Source organism: Pongo abelii, chromosome 8 (assembly GCF_028885655.2).
Source record: "Pongo abelii isolate AG06213 chromosome 8, NHGRI_mPonAbe1-v2.0_pri, whole genome shotgun sequence".
In the NCBI taxonomy this organism is placed as follows: Eukaryota; Metazoa; Chordata; class Mammalia; order Primates; family Hominidae; genus Pongo; species Pongo abelii.
In genome coordinates, this window is record NC_071993.2 from 68,597,649 (window position 1) to 68,613,329 (window position 15,681).

Consider the following 15,681-nt stretch of genomic DNA (forward strand, 5'->3'; position numbering starts at 1 on the left):
AAATACAAATCTTCAGTGCTCTCCCTCTGAATCCACTTTTCAGCCACCCCCTTACTAAATTTTCCTGCATCTAGGATGTGTCATTTCCTACAATAAATCCATACAGATCCAGCCCCTCAGAGCCAACAGCCCCTTCTTGCCACACATACACACCTCCCAAGGTCCAGTCCCTTCTCTCCCAAAGAAAGGCGGGGCCCCTGGACATCACAAAGATGGCTGTGTTTCCTCAAACCCGACAGCCCAGTCCCATGATCGGCATGCACTGATGCTCCCTCACGGGGTCCAGCCTCCTCAAATCCACATCCAGCTCCCACTAACTACTCAGGGCAACCACAACCCCGAGCCCCAGTGCCCTGAGACCCTGGGGGCTGGTCACACAGGAGGAACTCCTTCCATGCCCAGGAAAGGGAGCCTTTTGCCTAAGTCTGCTCTGGGAAGCTGGAGCACTCAAGGCCACGCACTCGGTCCTCTCCTTAGGTATTGGAACAAAAAACACATCCTTCATTTCTCTAGAGTCAGCATGTATTTATTTGGCTTCCTCTCATTCCTGTGTACTACTTTACAACTTGTCAGTTTCCACCTCTCCCCAGATGCACACAAACCCTTTGGGAGTAAGAAAGAATACACAGACAGTGGCCACTCTCCATCCACTACAACCCTCAGGGTGCCCCTTTCCTGGAGACAACGCAGCTCTGTGTGGCCTTGTGCTCCCGAGAAGCATCCAAGGAGTTCCACTGGCTGACCTCAAACAAATCCTCTTCCACCTCTCGTGCCTTATTGCCCTAAGTTGTGTTCATTTTCCAGAGTTGTGTTCCATTTTCCAATTACAAATTCATAATTCCCAAGTATCCTGACTCAGCGGTGGGAAATGAAGACTCCAAGGCCTAGAAGCAGGAAAGTACTTGGGCCCTGGAATGGAATTCAGGTTCCTTATCTCTCCTTTGACCCCAGGACAGTCTGTCCCACTCAGAGGGCAGCACAGCTCTCAAGGAGGGCATGGAGGAAAAAGCCCTGGGTGGCACCAGCTTGTTAGGAGGAAAAGCGATCGCCCTGCCTGACCTCTGCTCTTATCCCACTGACACCTGCTTTCCAAGTACCTCTTACTTCTCTCCTCCAAGCCCCCAAACCAGGCGCAAGGCATAACCTTTTAGGGAGAAAGGAAATAACTGCCTGTATTCTCCACTGGAATAATATACAAGATCACACTTACCTTTGCCAAAACTGGAACAGTTGTCAGAGAGTTTCCCTCCCACCCACCCCACACCAACAGTATTTAAATTGCTTTGAAACACCACCTGGGAGAAATTATCATCACAAATATTTAAAGCTCCAATTCATAAAAAGACAAAAGAAAGAAAACACACACATACACACACCCTACCTGTGAGTCGATGAATGTTTTGGGACACGTGTTTGTACTAAAAAAGCACACCCAGACACCCCAAAACACTCTTGCAGGCTTCATCTCATTCCTTCCCCAAGAGTATTCTGACCTGTCTGCACAGGTATCCGTGAGAAATGAAAAGAACACAGTGAAAATATGATGGCTCTCTCATAGGAACTCGTGTGAAATGGATAAGGCTCAACATGCTGCCTGTCTCTTCAGCAGCACAAAAAAAAGGCAGCCAAGGAATCACTGGACACAGTGAAACCTTTGGGGTGTGATTCCACGCATCTCAGAGCCTTCTGCTGAATAAAAGGACAACCTATGTGGAGTTGGAACATTTGACTTTTATCTGCTGGCCCTAAAGTACCCAGGAGGACTGGGCCTCCCAGGTCTGGCCTACATCTTGTGAAGGTTACATACCTCAGAAGGTTAAAGCTCAGATCAAGCCTCTTTGCGAAATGTCCACAGTCCCTGCCAAGGTGCTCTGGAATTTCTCTGCAGTCCTGGCCTATGTAGGACACCTGGAAATTAAATGGAACAGAAACAATGTGGCAAATGGAAATCACCCAGCTGCTCCCAACCCTGAAATTACTGATCCAATGATTGCTTCTGCAACTTGAAACGCATGTTTCTCACACACAAAAAGGCCACACTTGTGACTGTTTCCCTGATCAAATCAGCTTTGGGGGCTCCAAGGACTCCACCAACAGCTCCCCTTTCCTGGTGCAGTTAACATGATGAAGACTAATCCCAGGACAATGGAAATTGGACTAAAATTGGCCAGATTCAGGTGTCCAAAAGAAACCTGAATATCAGGGCACGTTGATATAACTGCAAAAATCACCCTCTCACTCAGGGGCTTTTGCAACAGTTGCTCCTCTGCCCCTTCTTCTCCCTCTCCTCCACTGCCCTCCAGTACCCTGGTATGCACATTACCTCATAAAAGACACAGAAGATGCACTTACCAGCATCCAACCTTCAGGGTGCTGGAACAAACAGGGTTGGAAAAGAAAACCTCCCCAGACCACCAATCCCATCCAATTGCCACTGTGTACAAAATGCCCTCCACACCCAAACAAAGCTGATTTGAAGGCAACAGGGCAACGATGTGTGTCCGGGGCTCCTGAATGTCCCTCCTCCAGAGGCCCTTTGGCAGTCAATCCCACTCTGTGCACAAAGCTGTTTCTTTGGGCATTCTTCGATTTATTACAGATTATTTATTATTAAGTACCTGTATGTGCCCAAATATTAAAAGGCTGAACTGAACTGAATCTGAACTGATTCCAGAACCTGTGAGAAGATCAGTGGACTTTCTCACTACCCTAATCACCCAGTTTTTGGAACCCATTTTTACAGACAGCACCCTGTGGGCAGACTGGCAACTAATCCTCAAACCATAAAATAAACCCATGGGGCCGAGTTGACCAATGGGCCACAATGCATGCTGTTTCCCTAAAGTACAACATGCTCAACCCCCAGGTCGAAATTCAAGCCCAACACATGGCTACAAATCTGGTTTCCCTACAAATCACATTCTTCCACACATATAGACAAAGATCTCTTAGAATGAGAGAGAGAGAGACTCCCCAGGAGGGTGTTTCCTCATGGGAAACAAGACTATGGTGGCCATCTTACATCCTCAGATATTAGATTCAACTATGTGAACTACCAATATCCAACCATTTTAGAACCACAAAATAGCTCTTTTACATGGTGCAACCTAATACAAGCTGCACTGAACCCTGACACCCTCAACATCTCCAGTCATCTCTCAACCTTCTCCTATCCAATGAGGACAAACTGCTGACAATGCAATATCCTATATCCACTCTCCTTCAGTAACTTCATTCTAGAAGGAGAGAAAATAAGGAGAAAGGACAGAAAAATAGCTGACCCCAATAAAGTAATTTTGACTCAAGAAGATATAGGCTAAAAAATAAAGGACTCTAAGTTCAATCTAGCAATCTCTCCTCTTTCTACCTGGGGTCCATCTTTCTTCACAGTTTCTTGTGTAATAAATTAAGTTCTGCTTCCAAGCTGAGAAAGAAATCATATGCCAAAGAGAGACTGTAGCTATAAGGCCCTATTCTATCTGGGGACTTCAATTTCCCTCAGGATCTCTGCTCAATCAGCAGTTTCTTGTCTGGGTGTGATGGCTCACGCCTGTAGTCCCAGCACTTTGGGAGGCCAAGGTGGGCGCATCACGAGGTCAGGGGATCAACACCATCCTGGCTAACACGGTGAAACCCCGTCTCTACTAAAAATACAAAAAAAAAATTAGCCAGGCATGGTGGCGGGTGCCTGTAGTCCCAGCTACTCGGGAGGCTGAGGCAGGAGAATGGCGTGAACCCTGGAGGCGGAGCTTGCAGTGAGCTGGATCACGCCACTGCACTCCACCCTGGGCGACAGAGCCAGACTCGTCTCAAAAAAAAAAAAAATCAGCAGCTTCTTCTGTATTGTACGTTCACAACGAACCCCAGGTCCACGGCGCTCACCAGAAAATCCATCCCATTCACCCCAGCCTGCACTACTATCTTGCACATATTATCAATCAAGACCTCTGTGATATATATAGCAGAGACGTTGAGTTTTAGATGCAGAAACTGAGCTCTTTCCTCTTAGAATGGCCAAGGACTAAATCTAATAGAGACCCAGTTTGTCAAAACTTCTGATGTCTTATACAAGGAAACTAAGACTCCAGAGGCCTGCCCAGCACAATACAGCTTCTTAGTGATAGAGCCCAGATCAAGTCCTATGCCATAAATAAGGACTTCCAACTTGGGGGCCATGGAGTGCTTACAAATCCACATGTGGGTGTGAGTTTTTTTTGTTTTTTTTTAAGAGATGGGGTTTCGCCATGTTGCTCAGGCTGATCTCAAACTCTGAACTCAAACAATCCCCTCGCCTCAGCCTCCTAAAATAGCTGGAATTGAGGTACAAGCCACCATACCAGGCAGACATGAGTTTTCTTGATCAGCAAATGCCAATGGTGCATCTATCATCATGTTTTGGCTTCAAAATGAGTCTTCTGAGCTGAAAGGGCAAGAACTTCTCCCACGGTGCTACACTGAGGGCCCAAGAAGAGTGTTAGAGCCTGGGAAAAGACAGGGATATTTGCTTCCCTTTTTCTTCTGTAGGAGTTCTATTCAAAGGAAACAGGAGCACCAAGGAGAGCTATCACCACAAAGCATTTGGATCACTCACAACATCTGATGAGACTGTCAGCAGCCTGTTTCATTACATCGTCTTAACTATACAACATCCCAGGAAGACTAAGAAAAATACAAGTTGTTCTCATTGTTCTCAAATGTGAAGACCAAGTCTCAAAAGTTTAGCATGAGAACCAACTTGGTAAGTAATCTGCATGCTTAGATAACCCCTGTGGTAAAGTAGAAGCTTTTAGAGATGTGAGTTAAGCCGACCAGGCTGAAGGGCTCAAATCGGCTGGAAAAGGCTTAAAAGCAGCAAGCAGCCACTGCCAGACATTGTAAGCAACGCTTGAAACTACAAAAAAGACTTAAGAAGTGCTTCTGAGGGAAGACATTACCTCTCAGGATGTCAGGAAGCTTCTTAGAGCACAGGACCACCTAATGTAAGATTCAAGGCCAGAAGAGCCAAACCAAAAGTAGTTTGCTTCTTCAGCAAAAGGGAGACGGGATACAGAGATTAATAGATCTTAAATGGCACAGAAGCAAGAGCATATCCAGAACACCATTGCATTTAGTCAATTACCTTGATTTAGACTGCATTGAGGAACAAAGATTCAAACTTATAATTTCTCTATTTTCTATAATTTGTACCCTAAGACTTCCACCCTGTGTGGAATAACAGGAAGGGACAGCATTACCAGGCAAATGAAAATATAACAAGTTAAAGACCCCTACGGAGAGGAAACTAGAAAGGGAAAGGAGACTGTCTGCAAGGGGTCCCCACCCACCCATGTACACACCCAATCTCTCTAAGCTGAAGCTGCAGAAAATGACCAAACTGCAGAAGACTGCAGGTTTCACTTTGCGTTGGGACTCTCTGGCTCCCAGGGCATTTCTGGAGATGATAAGTTTGTCAACAGTCAGATGTTGAGGAGATTATTTTATGATGCCTACCCCTAGCCAGGGGTGGGAGATCCTCGATTTTAAATTTGTAATACTGAGCTGGGCACAGTGGTGCACACCTGTATTCCCAGCTACTCAGGAGGCTGAGGCAGGAAGACTGCTTGAGCCCAGGAGTTCAAGGCTGCAGTGAGCTATGATTGTGCCACTGCATGTCAGCCTGGGCAACAGAGCAAGACCTTATCATTCATTCATAAATAAATAAGTGTATGTGTGGTACTGGAAGCTGTCAGAGTAGAAGCAACCATAGGTACAAATCTGATTCCCGGTACTGCCACTGCTAGCTGTGTTGTCGCGGATGAGTCACCATCTTCAAGTCTCTGTTTCCTCTTCTGCAACTGGACTAACACTAACTCCTCCAAAGGTGTTAAGAATAATGTAAAACCAACATTTATTAAATGCCTATCATGTGCTTGTTATCTATTCAATCCTCATGAAACAGCCCCATGCATATTATCATCCCTATTGTACTTAGAGGAATGCAATGAGCTAACATATTAAAAGTGCACAACACTGTCCTTGGCACCCAGTGGCCACTCTGTTAACAGTTGTTGAATCAGACCACTCTCCCCACAGAAGGGATTCATTATTCCAATATCTCTTGGGCGCAAGATTTCAGTGCCCAAATTCCAAGTTTGTATTTGTGTCTACAATCGTATTACGTTGTCATAAGCTAGAGGAAAGAGAAATGACTTAATGCTGAACATAAATGATGCATTCAAGCCAAGAGAAGCCAAATGAAGTCAGACCCATGGCAAATGAAAAGACTTTTACAGAGAAAAGCAATAGGAAGACTGCAACATCCCCAGGCATGTGGCATCATAGGCCTGTGGAGCTCCTAAAATCCAGCTCCACAGCAGTCAACCCACAGTGGCATTAAAAGCAGTGACCTAACTTCAAGCCACGCAGCATTCATCTCATTAAATTGTTTAATTGCATAGGGTTTTTTTTTTCTTTGCACTTAAACCATCCCTTTATTTGGGATTTATAGGTCTCTGGATATGGGAAAGTTGTATCTGGCTTCATGTTTTTATATTTGAGTAACATTGTAATAAAAACTATATTCACACTATGGGCTCATGGGAAGTTTTGCGGGTTTTATTTGCCTCCCTTTAAGAAGGATCTACTAAAGTCTGACAAGTGCTGTTCCATGCTACCCACATTCAAGGTGTCACCTCTTAAAGCGGCCGCCATTAGAAATCACTGGGAGCAGAATGCAAAAAAAAAAACAAAAACAAAAACAAAAAAAAACAACAACAACAAAAAAACCTCCGGGGCCAGACACTCAAATCCACTAACCTGGGCAGTTTAGGAAATGGGGCACTAAGACTCCAGGGGCATTTTCCCAACCTACCTTCTTAGCTCCTCCCCAGGCAACTCGGTCAAATAAAACAGTCCCCAAGGGCCTAAAATGCCTCACCCACACTTCCATGAATGCCCTTGGGCTGTCTGGAGTAGGCTAAGAACAGGGGCTGCAGGAAAAATCGAATCTAGGAAACGGAGGAAGAGCAAAGGGAAAGGAAGCACAGGAAAGTGCTCAGCCCCATGAACTTGTAGCAAGGTACACTGGGAGAATACCAGATCTGAAAACGCAGAGACCTAGGGTCTGGGGGGCAGGGAACCCTCCTTCTTAGGCAGATACTCCAAGAGAAGGAAAAGACCCTCTTGTCCAGCCCCTCCCTCCAGGCAGTAAATTAACTCCCAGAAAAAAAAGCCCCTTTCCCCAATGGCTGAACAAGACCCGTCATTTTTAGCCTCTCCGCAGGCTGTTAGCTCACTTCTGAACTCTGGTCTTTCTCCAGCTCTTTCCTCCCAGTCTGTGGGTCAAGGGACAGAGCCAGCATTCCTAAGCAACAAAACTGTTAAATGGGGGGTGTACAGAGACAGAGGAAAGGCTAATTTCCAACGACACCTGGCATGGTGCCTGGCATACAGTAGGCACTCAATAAACGTGTACCTGATGAAATGACAGGACTCTGGAAAAAAAGAAAACAGGCAGCTGCTAGTTTAATGGGCAGCACAGTTGGCCCTCACTGCATCTGTAGGAGCTGTAAAAACCCCTAGAATCTCTTCTAAGGAGGAATCATTTCCTTCAGCCCAAAGTAATCTCAAAATCCAATTGCACCTGACACTACCTGCCTTAGGCAATCCAAGAGGAGAGCTTCAAAAACTCAGAACTATTTTCCAGGGTGTGCAGGGAAAGGTGGGAAGTAAGAGGGCTCTGGCTTCATCAGAGCAAAGAAGAGGTTAAAGACAGAGAACTGGCTTTTCCAGCAGGTAAGAAAGACACCTGGTTCCAGCGTGGCTGGCTTCATCCCTCCAGCAATGAACACCTGAGGCTTCATTACAGAGCTGAAAGCATGTGAGACTGGGTGTCTGGCACCCAGGATTGAAACTGGCGTGTTGCCATTCATCACAGACTCCAGTTCAAGAAATCGAGTGTGGAAAGAGAACTGGAGGTCGGTGGCCTTCCATCAGCCTTTGGCTATGGCGTAGCCCATTCAGCGCAGGGCCCACCAGCACCCTCATCTCCAGGGATGTGCTAGGACTTTGGGTACCCTAGCCACTTTTGCCTTCATAAACCCCTTCCTCCATTTACAAATAAGTAAATTTATATATTACAATTGCATTGGTATAAAGATGACTATATCAATGTGATTTATCAAAATGGATTCTTTGACCAAAAGTTTTTAAAATTCAGATTATGAAATTGGAACATTTTCTGTGGGCCCCCAAAAGTAGCGGGGGCCGTCAGCACTGTGTCTGCTGGGCCTGCTCAGTGAGGCGCTAAGGGCAAAGTGGGTAGAACGGGAGACCTTGGGGGTGTTCTTCCCGCACATCCAGGGGGTATGCCAGGCCCGAAACGGGGTCTGTCCTCGCCCCACTAGGGTGAGCCTGAGCACCTGACGCTCACCCCCTGCAGACGCAGCCCCCTGAGGCGGGGACAGGGGTGTCTAGGCCTTGGAGAGCCTCTGTGCCCCGCCGTCCCTCCCCACGCGGACTGCGCCCCGGGCGGAGGCGGGGCTGGCCGGGACTTACTTGAACTCCACGGACCACGAGCCCGGCCATGGCGGCCAGGACGCTGCGGGCGCGTTTCACGGAGCGCGGGGGCGCGGCAGCAGCAGCGAGGAGCGCGGTAAGGGAGCGCGGCGGGCACACAGTTCCGCACTGGGCAGTCAGCTGACCTGGCGGAAGCCGGAGGCGCGGGCCAGACGCGGGGACCTCAGCTCCGCCGCTCGCCGCCGCCGCCCCTCGGCCCGGTCTCCGCGCAGGTGAGCCCTGGCCGCCCGCTGCAACAGGTGGCCCGCAGCGCCCCGCGCCCCGACGGCGGCCTGACCCCGACTCCCCGCGCCCCTCCCTCCCCCGGATGTCCCAATGCCCAAAACTCCATGCCCACAACTTTATCGCGTTTGTCTGGGCCAGGCCTGAGGTGGGGGGATTCCTATCAGGGGCGCCCCTTCTGAGCCGTTAGCCGGGCTGTAGCCAGCCGGGCCTTTCCTGCATTTCGCAAGCTGGGTTACATAATGGCCCTCAACTGCAGCGAGGAGGGGCCTCTTGGCTGAACTTCCCTCCCCACCAAAGCTGGGGAGAAGGAAAGTTAGAAGGTTGAAGGACTCCTGGTGCGGCGGAATTTCCATTTGTAGGAGGGGAGGGGGATTGGGGGGGTTGAATTTCCCTATAAATAAAACGCTGGCTTGGTTAAGACCACCCCACCCTTTCCCTGTGGCCTCTAAGAGCTGACAATAATAAACCCTGGGGAAGGACAATTGGCTGGTGACCCCAAATTTCAGGCTTCTCTTCTTCTCCTGCTCCTCAGAGGGCAAGAGATTTGTGAGGCTTAAAGTCATCAGTGGGGTCGTTCGCTGTTCCCCACCCACCCCATCCCCATCTGGAAGAGCTGGCCATGGGCCTCCTGTCTGGATGAAAGTAGGCCTAGTGGGCAGGTAACTCCCTAAACCCATGCCTGTTTTTCTCTGGAATTCTCTGGAAGGATGGATCCAGATTTTCTCCTTGCCTATTCTTGCCTCCAAGTCCAGGATGCACAGAGCTACCAGATATCAACTGGTTGTCATCTTCCACGCCTGCTGCAGCTAAGAGCCAGCCCAGCCTTAACTGGCATCGTCTCTCAGACAGCCCTGGTCCTAACACATTGTTAGGTGGGCCCTTGTCAGCATTTTGATGAGCGGTGTTGATCTCGGAGGGTTGACCTTCCTGCCCCTCTCTCAGCTGGGAGGAGCAGGCTCAGAAGAGTGGAGCAGTAAGAATGCAGTCTTGACTGTGTTTACTTTGGGGGATTCCAGGAAATGCTGCAACAAAAGGTCCCGCAGGCCAAAAAAGAAAGCTTACCCTCCAGAGATAAGGGGATCAAAGGGAACCCTCCGAGGCCTGCAGCCCCAAGGACCAGCTCCCCCGCCTCCTCCCTCCTTCTCTGCTGGACGCGCCCTCTCTGGTCCATTGTCCACTTTTGTCTGCTTTTCCTGCCTGAAAAGGAGGAAGTGAGCCCGGACCCAGCCAGCACTCTGCCCTCCGCAGCTGCCTTTCAGTTCAGCTTTCCTAGAAGGGCTTTGACAGATGGAAGAGGACTTGTGGAAACAGGCCCAAGCTGACTCAAAGATGAGATTGGAGAACGGCTCTCCCTTCCCCCACGAGAAGGGGGTTACTGAAGGTCATCTCATCCATCCCCCTGCCTCCATACACAGCTGGGTCATCTGAGCATAGGCTGTTCTGCGGACACTACGAATGGCACCAAAGTGGGCAGGCATCTTTCCCCCTTTCCACACCCTCTCACTACTGTTGTCTCCTCCACATAGCCCCAGGGCAACCATTTTAAAAGCCCAATTTGATCCTACCTAAAATCTTCCAATGGCTCCTAATCAACTAATAATTAATACAGTCCAGAATCTTTAGTATGTCCCTGAAGATCTCTTAAGATCTCTTATAATCCCATCAATTCTCACCTCTTCAGCCACCTGTCCCAGCTCTCCCGTCCTCTGATTGGCTTCACAGAAGCTGTTAGTTTCAGCTGGAAATGCTTCCCTACCCACTGCTGTCTCTGGTTGGTGAACACATCAAGAAGGCCAGTTGATGGTGTGGGGAAGGATCATGTGCAGAAATCACAAAAATTAAGATCAGGATAGCTCTGTTGGAGGGGGGCTTTAGTGTTGGAACTGTAAACTGATAACAACAGGGAGCTATTGAAAGTTCTTGAGCAAAGTAGTTGTCTTAGTCTACTAGGACTGCTATAACAAAATGCCATAAACTGGGTGCTTATAAACAATAGAAATTTATTTTTCACAGTTCTGGAGGCTGGGAAGCTGAAGATCACGGCACGCATGATTTGGTGTGTGGTGAGGGCCCATTTTCTGGTTCCTAGACAACGGCCGCCTTCCTGTGTCCTCAGATGGTAGGAGGGACAAGCTAGCTCCTGTGGGCGTCATTTGTAACAGCACTAATCCCATTCCTGAGGGCTCCACACCAATGATCTAATCACCCCCACCCAAGGCTCCACCTAAGACCTTGGAGGTTATGATTTCAACATATGAATTTGGGAGGGACACAAACTTTCAGACAGTAGCACAAGTAATTTCCTGAATGTTGTTGGGGGAGGACACCAGCAGAAACAAACTGGATTCACCTGTCCTTACTCCTCAGCTTTTGGAGTTAGTCTTCAGAATAGCAGAACAAGGAGAAGGAGGAGGGGAAAGGAGAATAGAAGGAACAGAAGGAGGAAGTGGGGTAGGGAGAGAGGTAAAAGGAAAAGAAAAAGAATCTGTGTCCCTGGACCAAGGAAGATTGGAAGCCGGGAGGGGGAACATCCTTCTACCTCCTCATCACTGTTTCCAACAAAAAGGAAGATTAAACAGAAATAGTAAAGTTCCTCTATAATGTAGCCCTCCCTCGGGGAGGGGAGAGAGCAAAAAAAAAAAAAAACACTGAGATAAGACTGACCTAGGAGTTAGACAAATAATTCCTCCGGAATACAAAGAGTTTACAAGGGTGAACATAGCAGACAAGTCCTATGGGCTTGTCCTGAACACAGCTCTTTCTGCCCCAGCCCCAGGAGCACTGAGGTAAAATACGGGCTTATGCAGTCACAGTCCTCTCACCCCATTCCATGACTCATTGAAAGTGAGCTGCAAGCTTCCTATCCTGCCCCATCTTACTTCACAGCCACTGTGCCCCAGCTTCTGGCCTTGGGCTAGGCACTAGGGACATCCATGACTAATACTGTTCAGGAGAGACGCTCAGACTTGTGCACAGACATTCACAGCACCGTGTCAACAAGAAGTGCTGTCATTATGATCCTGTTTTCTGAACCCCAAATTGAAGCATGTAGCCCAGCTTGTACAAGTGCAGTCAGGAGGACCACAAAACAGAAAGTTCAAATCCAACCTATGCTGACCACCCTGAGCCTGTGAATTCTGGAGCTCTGACAGGCACAGAGAGAGCAACAAGGTTCAACTCATGCAACTGGACATTCTCTTATCGCCCTTGATGAAGAGGGCAATATTTTATTCCTATTGTCATCATTGTTATTATTATTCTGCTTTGGCAGAAGAGGCCCTTTGCCTTAGAGTCCTTCCTCCATCACATTCCTGGGGACAAAAAGGAAGATCCTGTTTATTTCCAATCAAGGGAGTTGATTCTGGGGTCGGCCAGAACCAGCGAAACAGGAACTGATTCCTTAAATCTTCCAAATGTGCATTAGCAGCTGAGAGAAGAACAGGGCCAGTTAACCAAGTTTTGTTAGCATTCCTAACTATCCTTAGCTGTATTTCTCTTCAGCCTGGCCTCATTTCTTTCAGGCCCAGCCCCCGGGCAGGTTAAGATGGTTGCTGTAAATCATGCCCTGGGCCCTAATTCAGACTCACCACATTCAGATTTCAATTTAAAAAAAAAAAAAAAAGGCAGGGTGTCTGCTTAAGAAATGCTCTGCTTATGAAATGCTCTTTGTTGCTGAAGCAGCCCCCTTTCAGCCTAAAGGAGAAAGTCTAGCAAGTGCAGGAAAGAAGAGAGGTTTCCAGGGCCCTCTTCAAAGTACTTGCACATATGTGAGGGGACTGAGGATGATCTGTGCTCCAAAGCCCCTCCAGTATTTCCCAATCAGAACAAACTGAATTTTTAAAAATATATATTAAATACCATCATAATATCTAGCATGAGTGTTCATTCCACAAATGTTAATCTATTATTCTCAGTGCCTCTAGTTTTCCTTTTTTTATTTTTTATTTATTTATTTATTTATTTTTTTTGAGACAGGGTCCCAGGCTGGAGGATAGTGGCACAATCATAGCTCACCACAGCCTCGACCCCAGGGCTCAGGTGATCCTCCTGCCTCACCCTCCCAAGTAGCTGGGACTACAGGCACTCACCACCATGCCTGGCTAATTTTTTTGTATTTTTTGTAGAGATGGGATTTTGTCATATTGGCCAGGCTGGTCTTGAATTCCTGAGGTCAAGTGACCCACCCACCTCAACCTCCCAAAGTACTGGGGTTACGGACATGAGTTACCGCACATGGCTGTTTTCCTTCTCTTTGGGTCTTAAAAGGTTTTGTCATTGTTTCTCTGTGAAAATGCAAACAATAGGACTGAGCATGGTGGCTTATACCTGTAATCCAGCACTGAGACCAGCCTGGGCAACATAGTAAGATTCTGTTGCTAGAAAAATAAAAATAAAGTAAAATGCAAACATTAGTTGGCTGTGGAGAATGGAGTGGGTTTGAGGAAGGTGGGAGTGGGAAAGGAGCTTCTGCTTTGCTCTCCATTTCTTCTGTGGTTTTGGTAACATGCATATACCACTTTTATAATTAAAAACAAAAAAGGAGGAGATTGGCACAGAATAGAGAATTTACCGTGAAAACTACTATCTGCTAATCTCTTAGTACTATTTTAACAAATCCTGAAAACAGCAATGAGAAACAAATCTTATTTCCCATTTTACCTGGAACTCGCCGCAACTCCAACTCCTTGGCTGGGCGTGGGAGGCAGGTCATCGCTGACTTGGAGGAGGGGGGCTCACATTGGACCTTCAAGAGGGAAAGAGAACCCACCCAACTGTCTATTTCCAGTGGGAGCACCTTTCCAGAATCCCAACTTGACTTGGAGAGGTTCTGCCACTTGGAAGTTGGGGAAGGGTTCCTCCCACCCTCAATTAAAATACATAGAACTTGGTAGTCAGTTCATTAAGGTGGTCCCCTGGTATCTGTATTTTTCTCAAGTACTCCCAAAATAATTTGGATTTATGATCATCCAAAACTCACTGCTTTAGAAATCATCTACTCCAATTACTGATGAGGGAAACTGAGGCTTAAAGGGCGGAAGGGACTTGCCCAAGGTCACCCAGCAAATAAGCAGGTGACCCCAGGCCAGAAAAGAAAACAGGACTCCTCCTATGTCCCACTAAAGACAAGATAAGGAGGCTGAGAGGAGCACCTGAAAGATGCCATTTCACATCTAATCGCTTCTTGTCACGTTGCAACCATTTTCCTCATATGGAGCCTCACGCTGATAGATCAGAAATAACATTTTGAAAGTTATATCTGCAAGGAAATGGCTATTAATGTTCTTCCTCTCCTTTTAGAGCACCAAGGAATATATATTAATTTTCTCTCTACTTATATTGCCTATTTGCAAATTGTATTCACTACTCAGTGCTCCAATTTGTCCTACCCCTGAAGAGATTATGATGAATAAATGTGTTCCTGGAAATAAAATAAAAAAATTGTCACTGAGATTTATTTTTATAATTATTTACAGGGATTATTTTAGAATATATGGAGGGGGCAATAATAATAATGTACACATGAGGGTTCTGGTGTGACTTACCAATATTAATTCCGAGTCTCTTCCCACTTCTCCAAAAGAAGCCCAGGCTCTCTTCACAGTTGTGAACCCGGGGCAAAGCAAGTGTCAAGTGCACCTGGCACCACCAGTGCCAGATTCTGAGGGCCAGATGAAGGTTGTTACTGCTGGAGCCTTGTGGTGGGCAGTGCCCTGGCCTAGGAGACCTGGGTTCAGGAGCTAGCTTTGCTACTAACTCGCTGGGTGCTCATAGATGAATCCTTCCGCGCCTAAGGTCCTCAGTTTCCTCAAATGCAAACTGACTGATCTAAGGAGCTGTTGATTACTTAGATAAAAATGCACATCTCCCCAAATCTATTGTATATTTCAAAATACTAGGAGAGAATAATTTGAATGTTCCTAGCAAAAAGACAAATATTTAAAGTTATATATAGCTGAACTACATTGAGGCTGGGCACAGTGGCTTACACCTGTAATCACAGCACTTTGGGAAGCTGATGTGGGAGGATCAGTAGAGCTCAGGAATTTGAGACAAACCTGGGCAAGATGTTGAGATCCCCATCTCTACAAAAAAAAAAAAAAAAAAAAATTTAATTAGCTGGGCACGGTGGCACACACCTGTGATCCCAGCTATTTGAGAGGCTGAGGCAGGAGGATCCCTTGATCCCAGGAGTTGGAGGTTGCAGTGAGCTGCAACTGCACCACTACACTCCAGCATAGGCAACAGAGCAAGACTCCATCTCAAAAAAAAAAAAAAAATTACATTGATCTGATCTTTACAAACTATGTGAATGTATTATATGTACTCCCAAGATATATACATCTATTATGTATCAATAAAAATAAAACTAAAGAAAGAGAATACACTCACTAGTAGATATTTATTGAGCACCTACTATGTGTCGAGCACTGGGAGGACAAATAGTAACAAGACAGATACAGTCCTTACTCCTGTGAGGCTTACATTATGGTGGGAGAAGACAGCTAACAAGTTGAAACATAATTTCAAGTAGGCAAAATACCTCATTTCAGATAGCAGTCATCCATACTATGAAGACAAAAGTGGACAATGTGAGACAGGGTATGGGAGATGGAGGGTGCTAACCTAGACACAGTGTCCAAGGTCTTTGCTCACCCTCCAAAGCCTTTTTCTTATGAAATCCTTGAGGAGTGGATCACAGGCTGAATTTTGGCCCCACTCACCCCCTCTGCACAATGCTATTGTGATGCACAAACTGCATGGCCTCAGACAGCTGTGGAATGTTCTGGGAAGGCCTCTCTCAAGGGAGCGACATTTGAGCTGAAGTCAGAATCATGAGATGGAGCCAGCCATGGGAAGGCCTTGGGAGAAGGGTTTGCAGAGGGAATAGCAAACACATTC

The 15,681-nt window shown here is 46.9% G+C and overlaps 1 protein-coding gene across 10 annotated transcripts in view; it reads right to left on the reverse strand.

The window, feature by feature from the left end:
• Window positions 1–8,840, reverse strand: part of LRMDA (leucine rich melanocyte differentiation associated) — a 1,127,800-nt gene extending 1,118,960 nt beyond the window's left edge. For 7 of the 10 annotated variants that reach the window (XR_008510804.2, XR_008510805.2, XR_008510799.2 and 4 more), the window contains exons 1-2: window positions 8,536–8,828; window positions 1,808–1,908 (exon numbers count right to left, since the gene is read on the reverse strand). Coding sequence is in view for 1 of the 10 variants with exons in the window: in XM_002820796.5 (XP_002820842.1) it covers window positions 1,808–1,908; window positions 8,536–8,565 (131 nt within the window). In the remaining 9 variants the exon portion in view is untranslated. Of the gene's footprint in view, window positions 1–1,807; window positions 1,909–8,535 lie in introns of all 10 variants that reach the window. The other 3 variants (XR_008510802.2, XR_008510800.2, XM_002820796.5) reach the window with 2 other exon arrangements.
• Window positions 8,841–15,681: the final 6,841 nt, after the last annotated feature.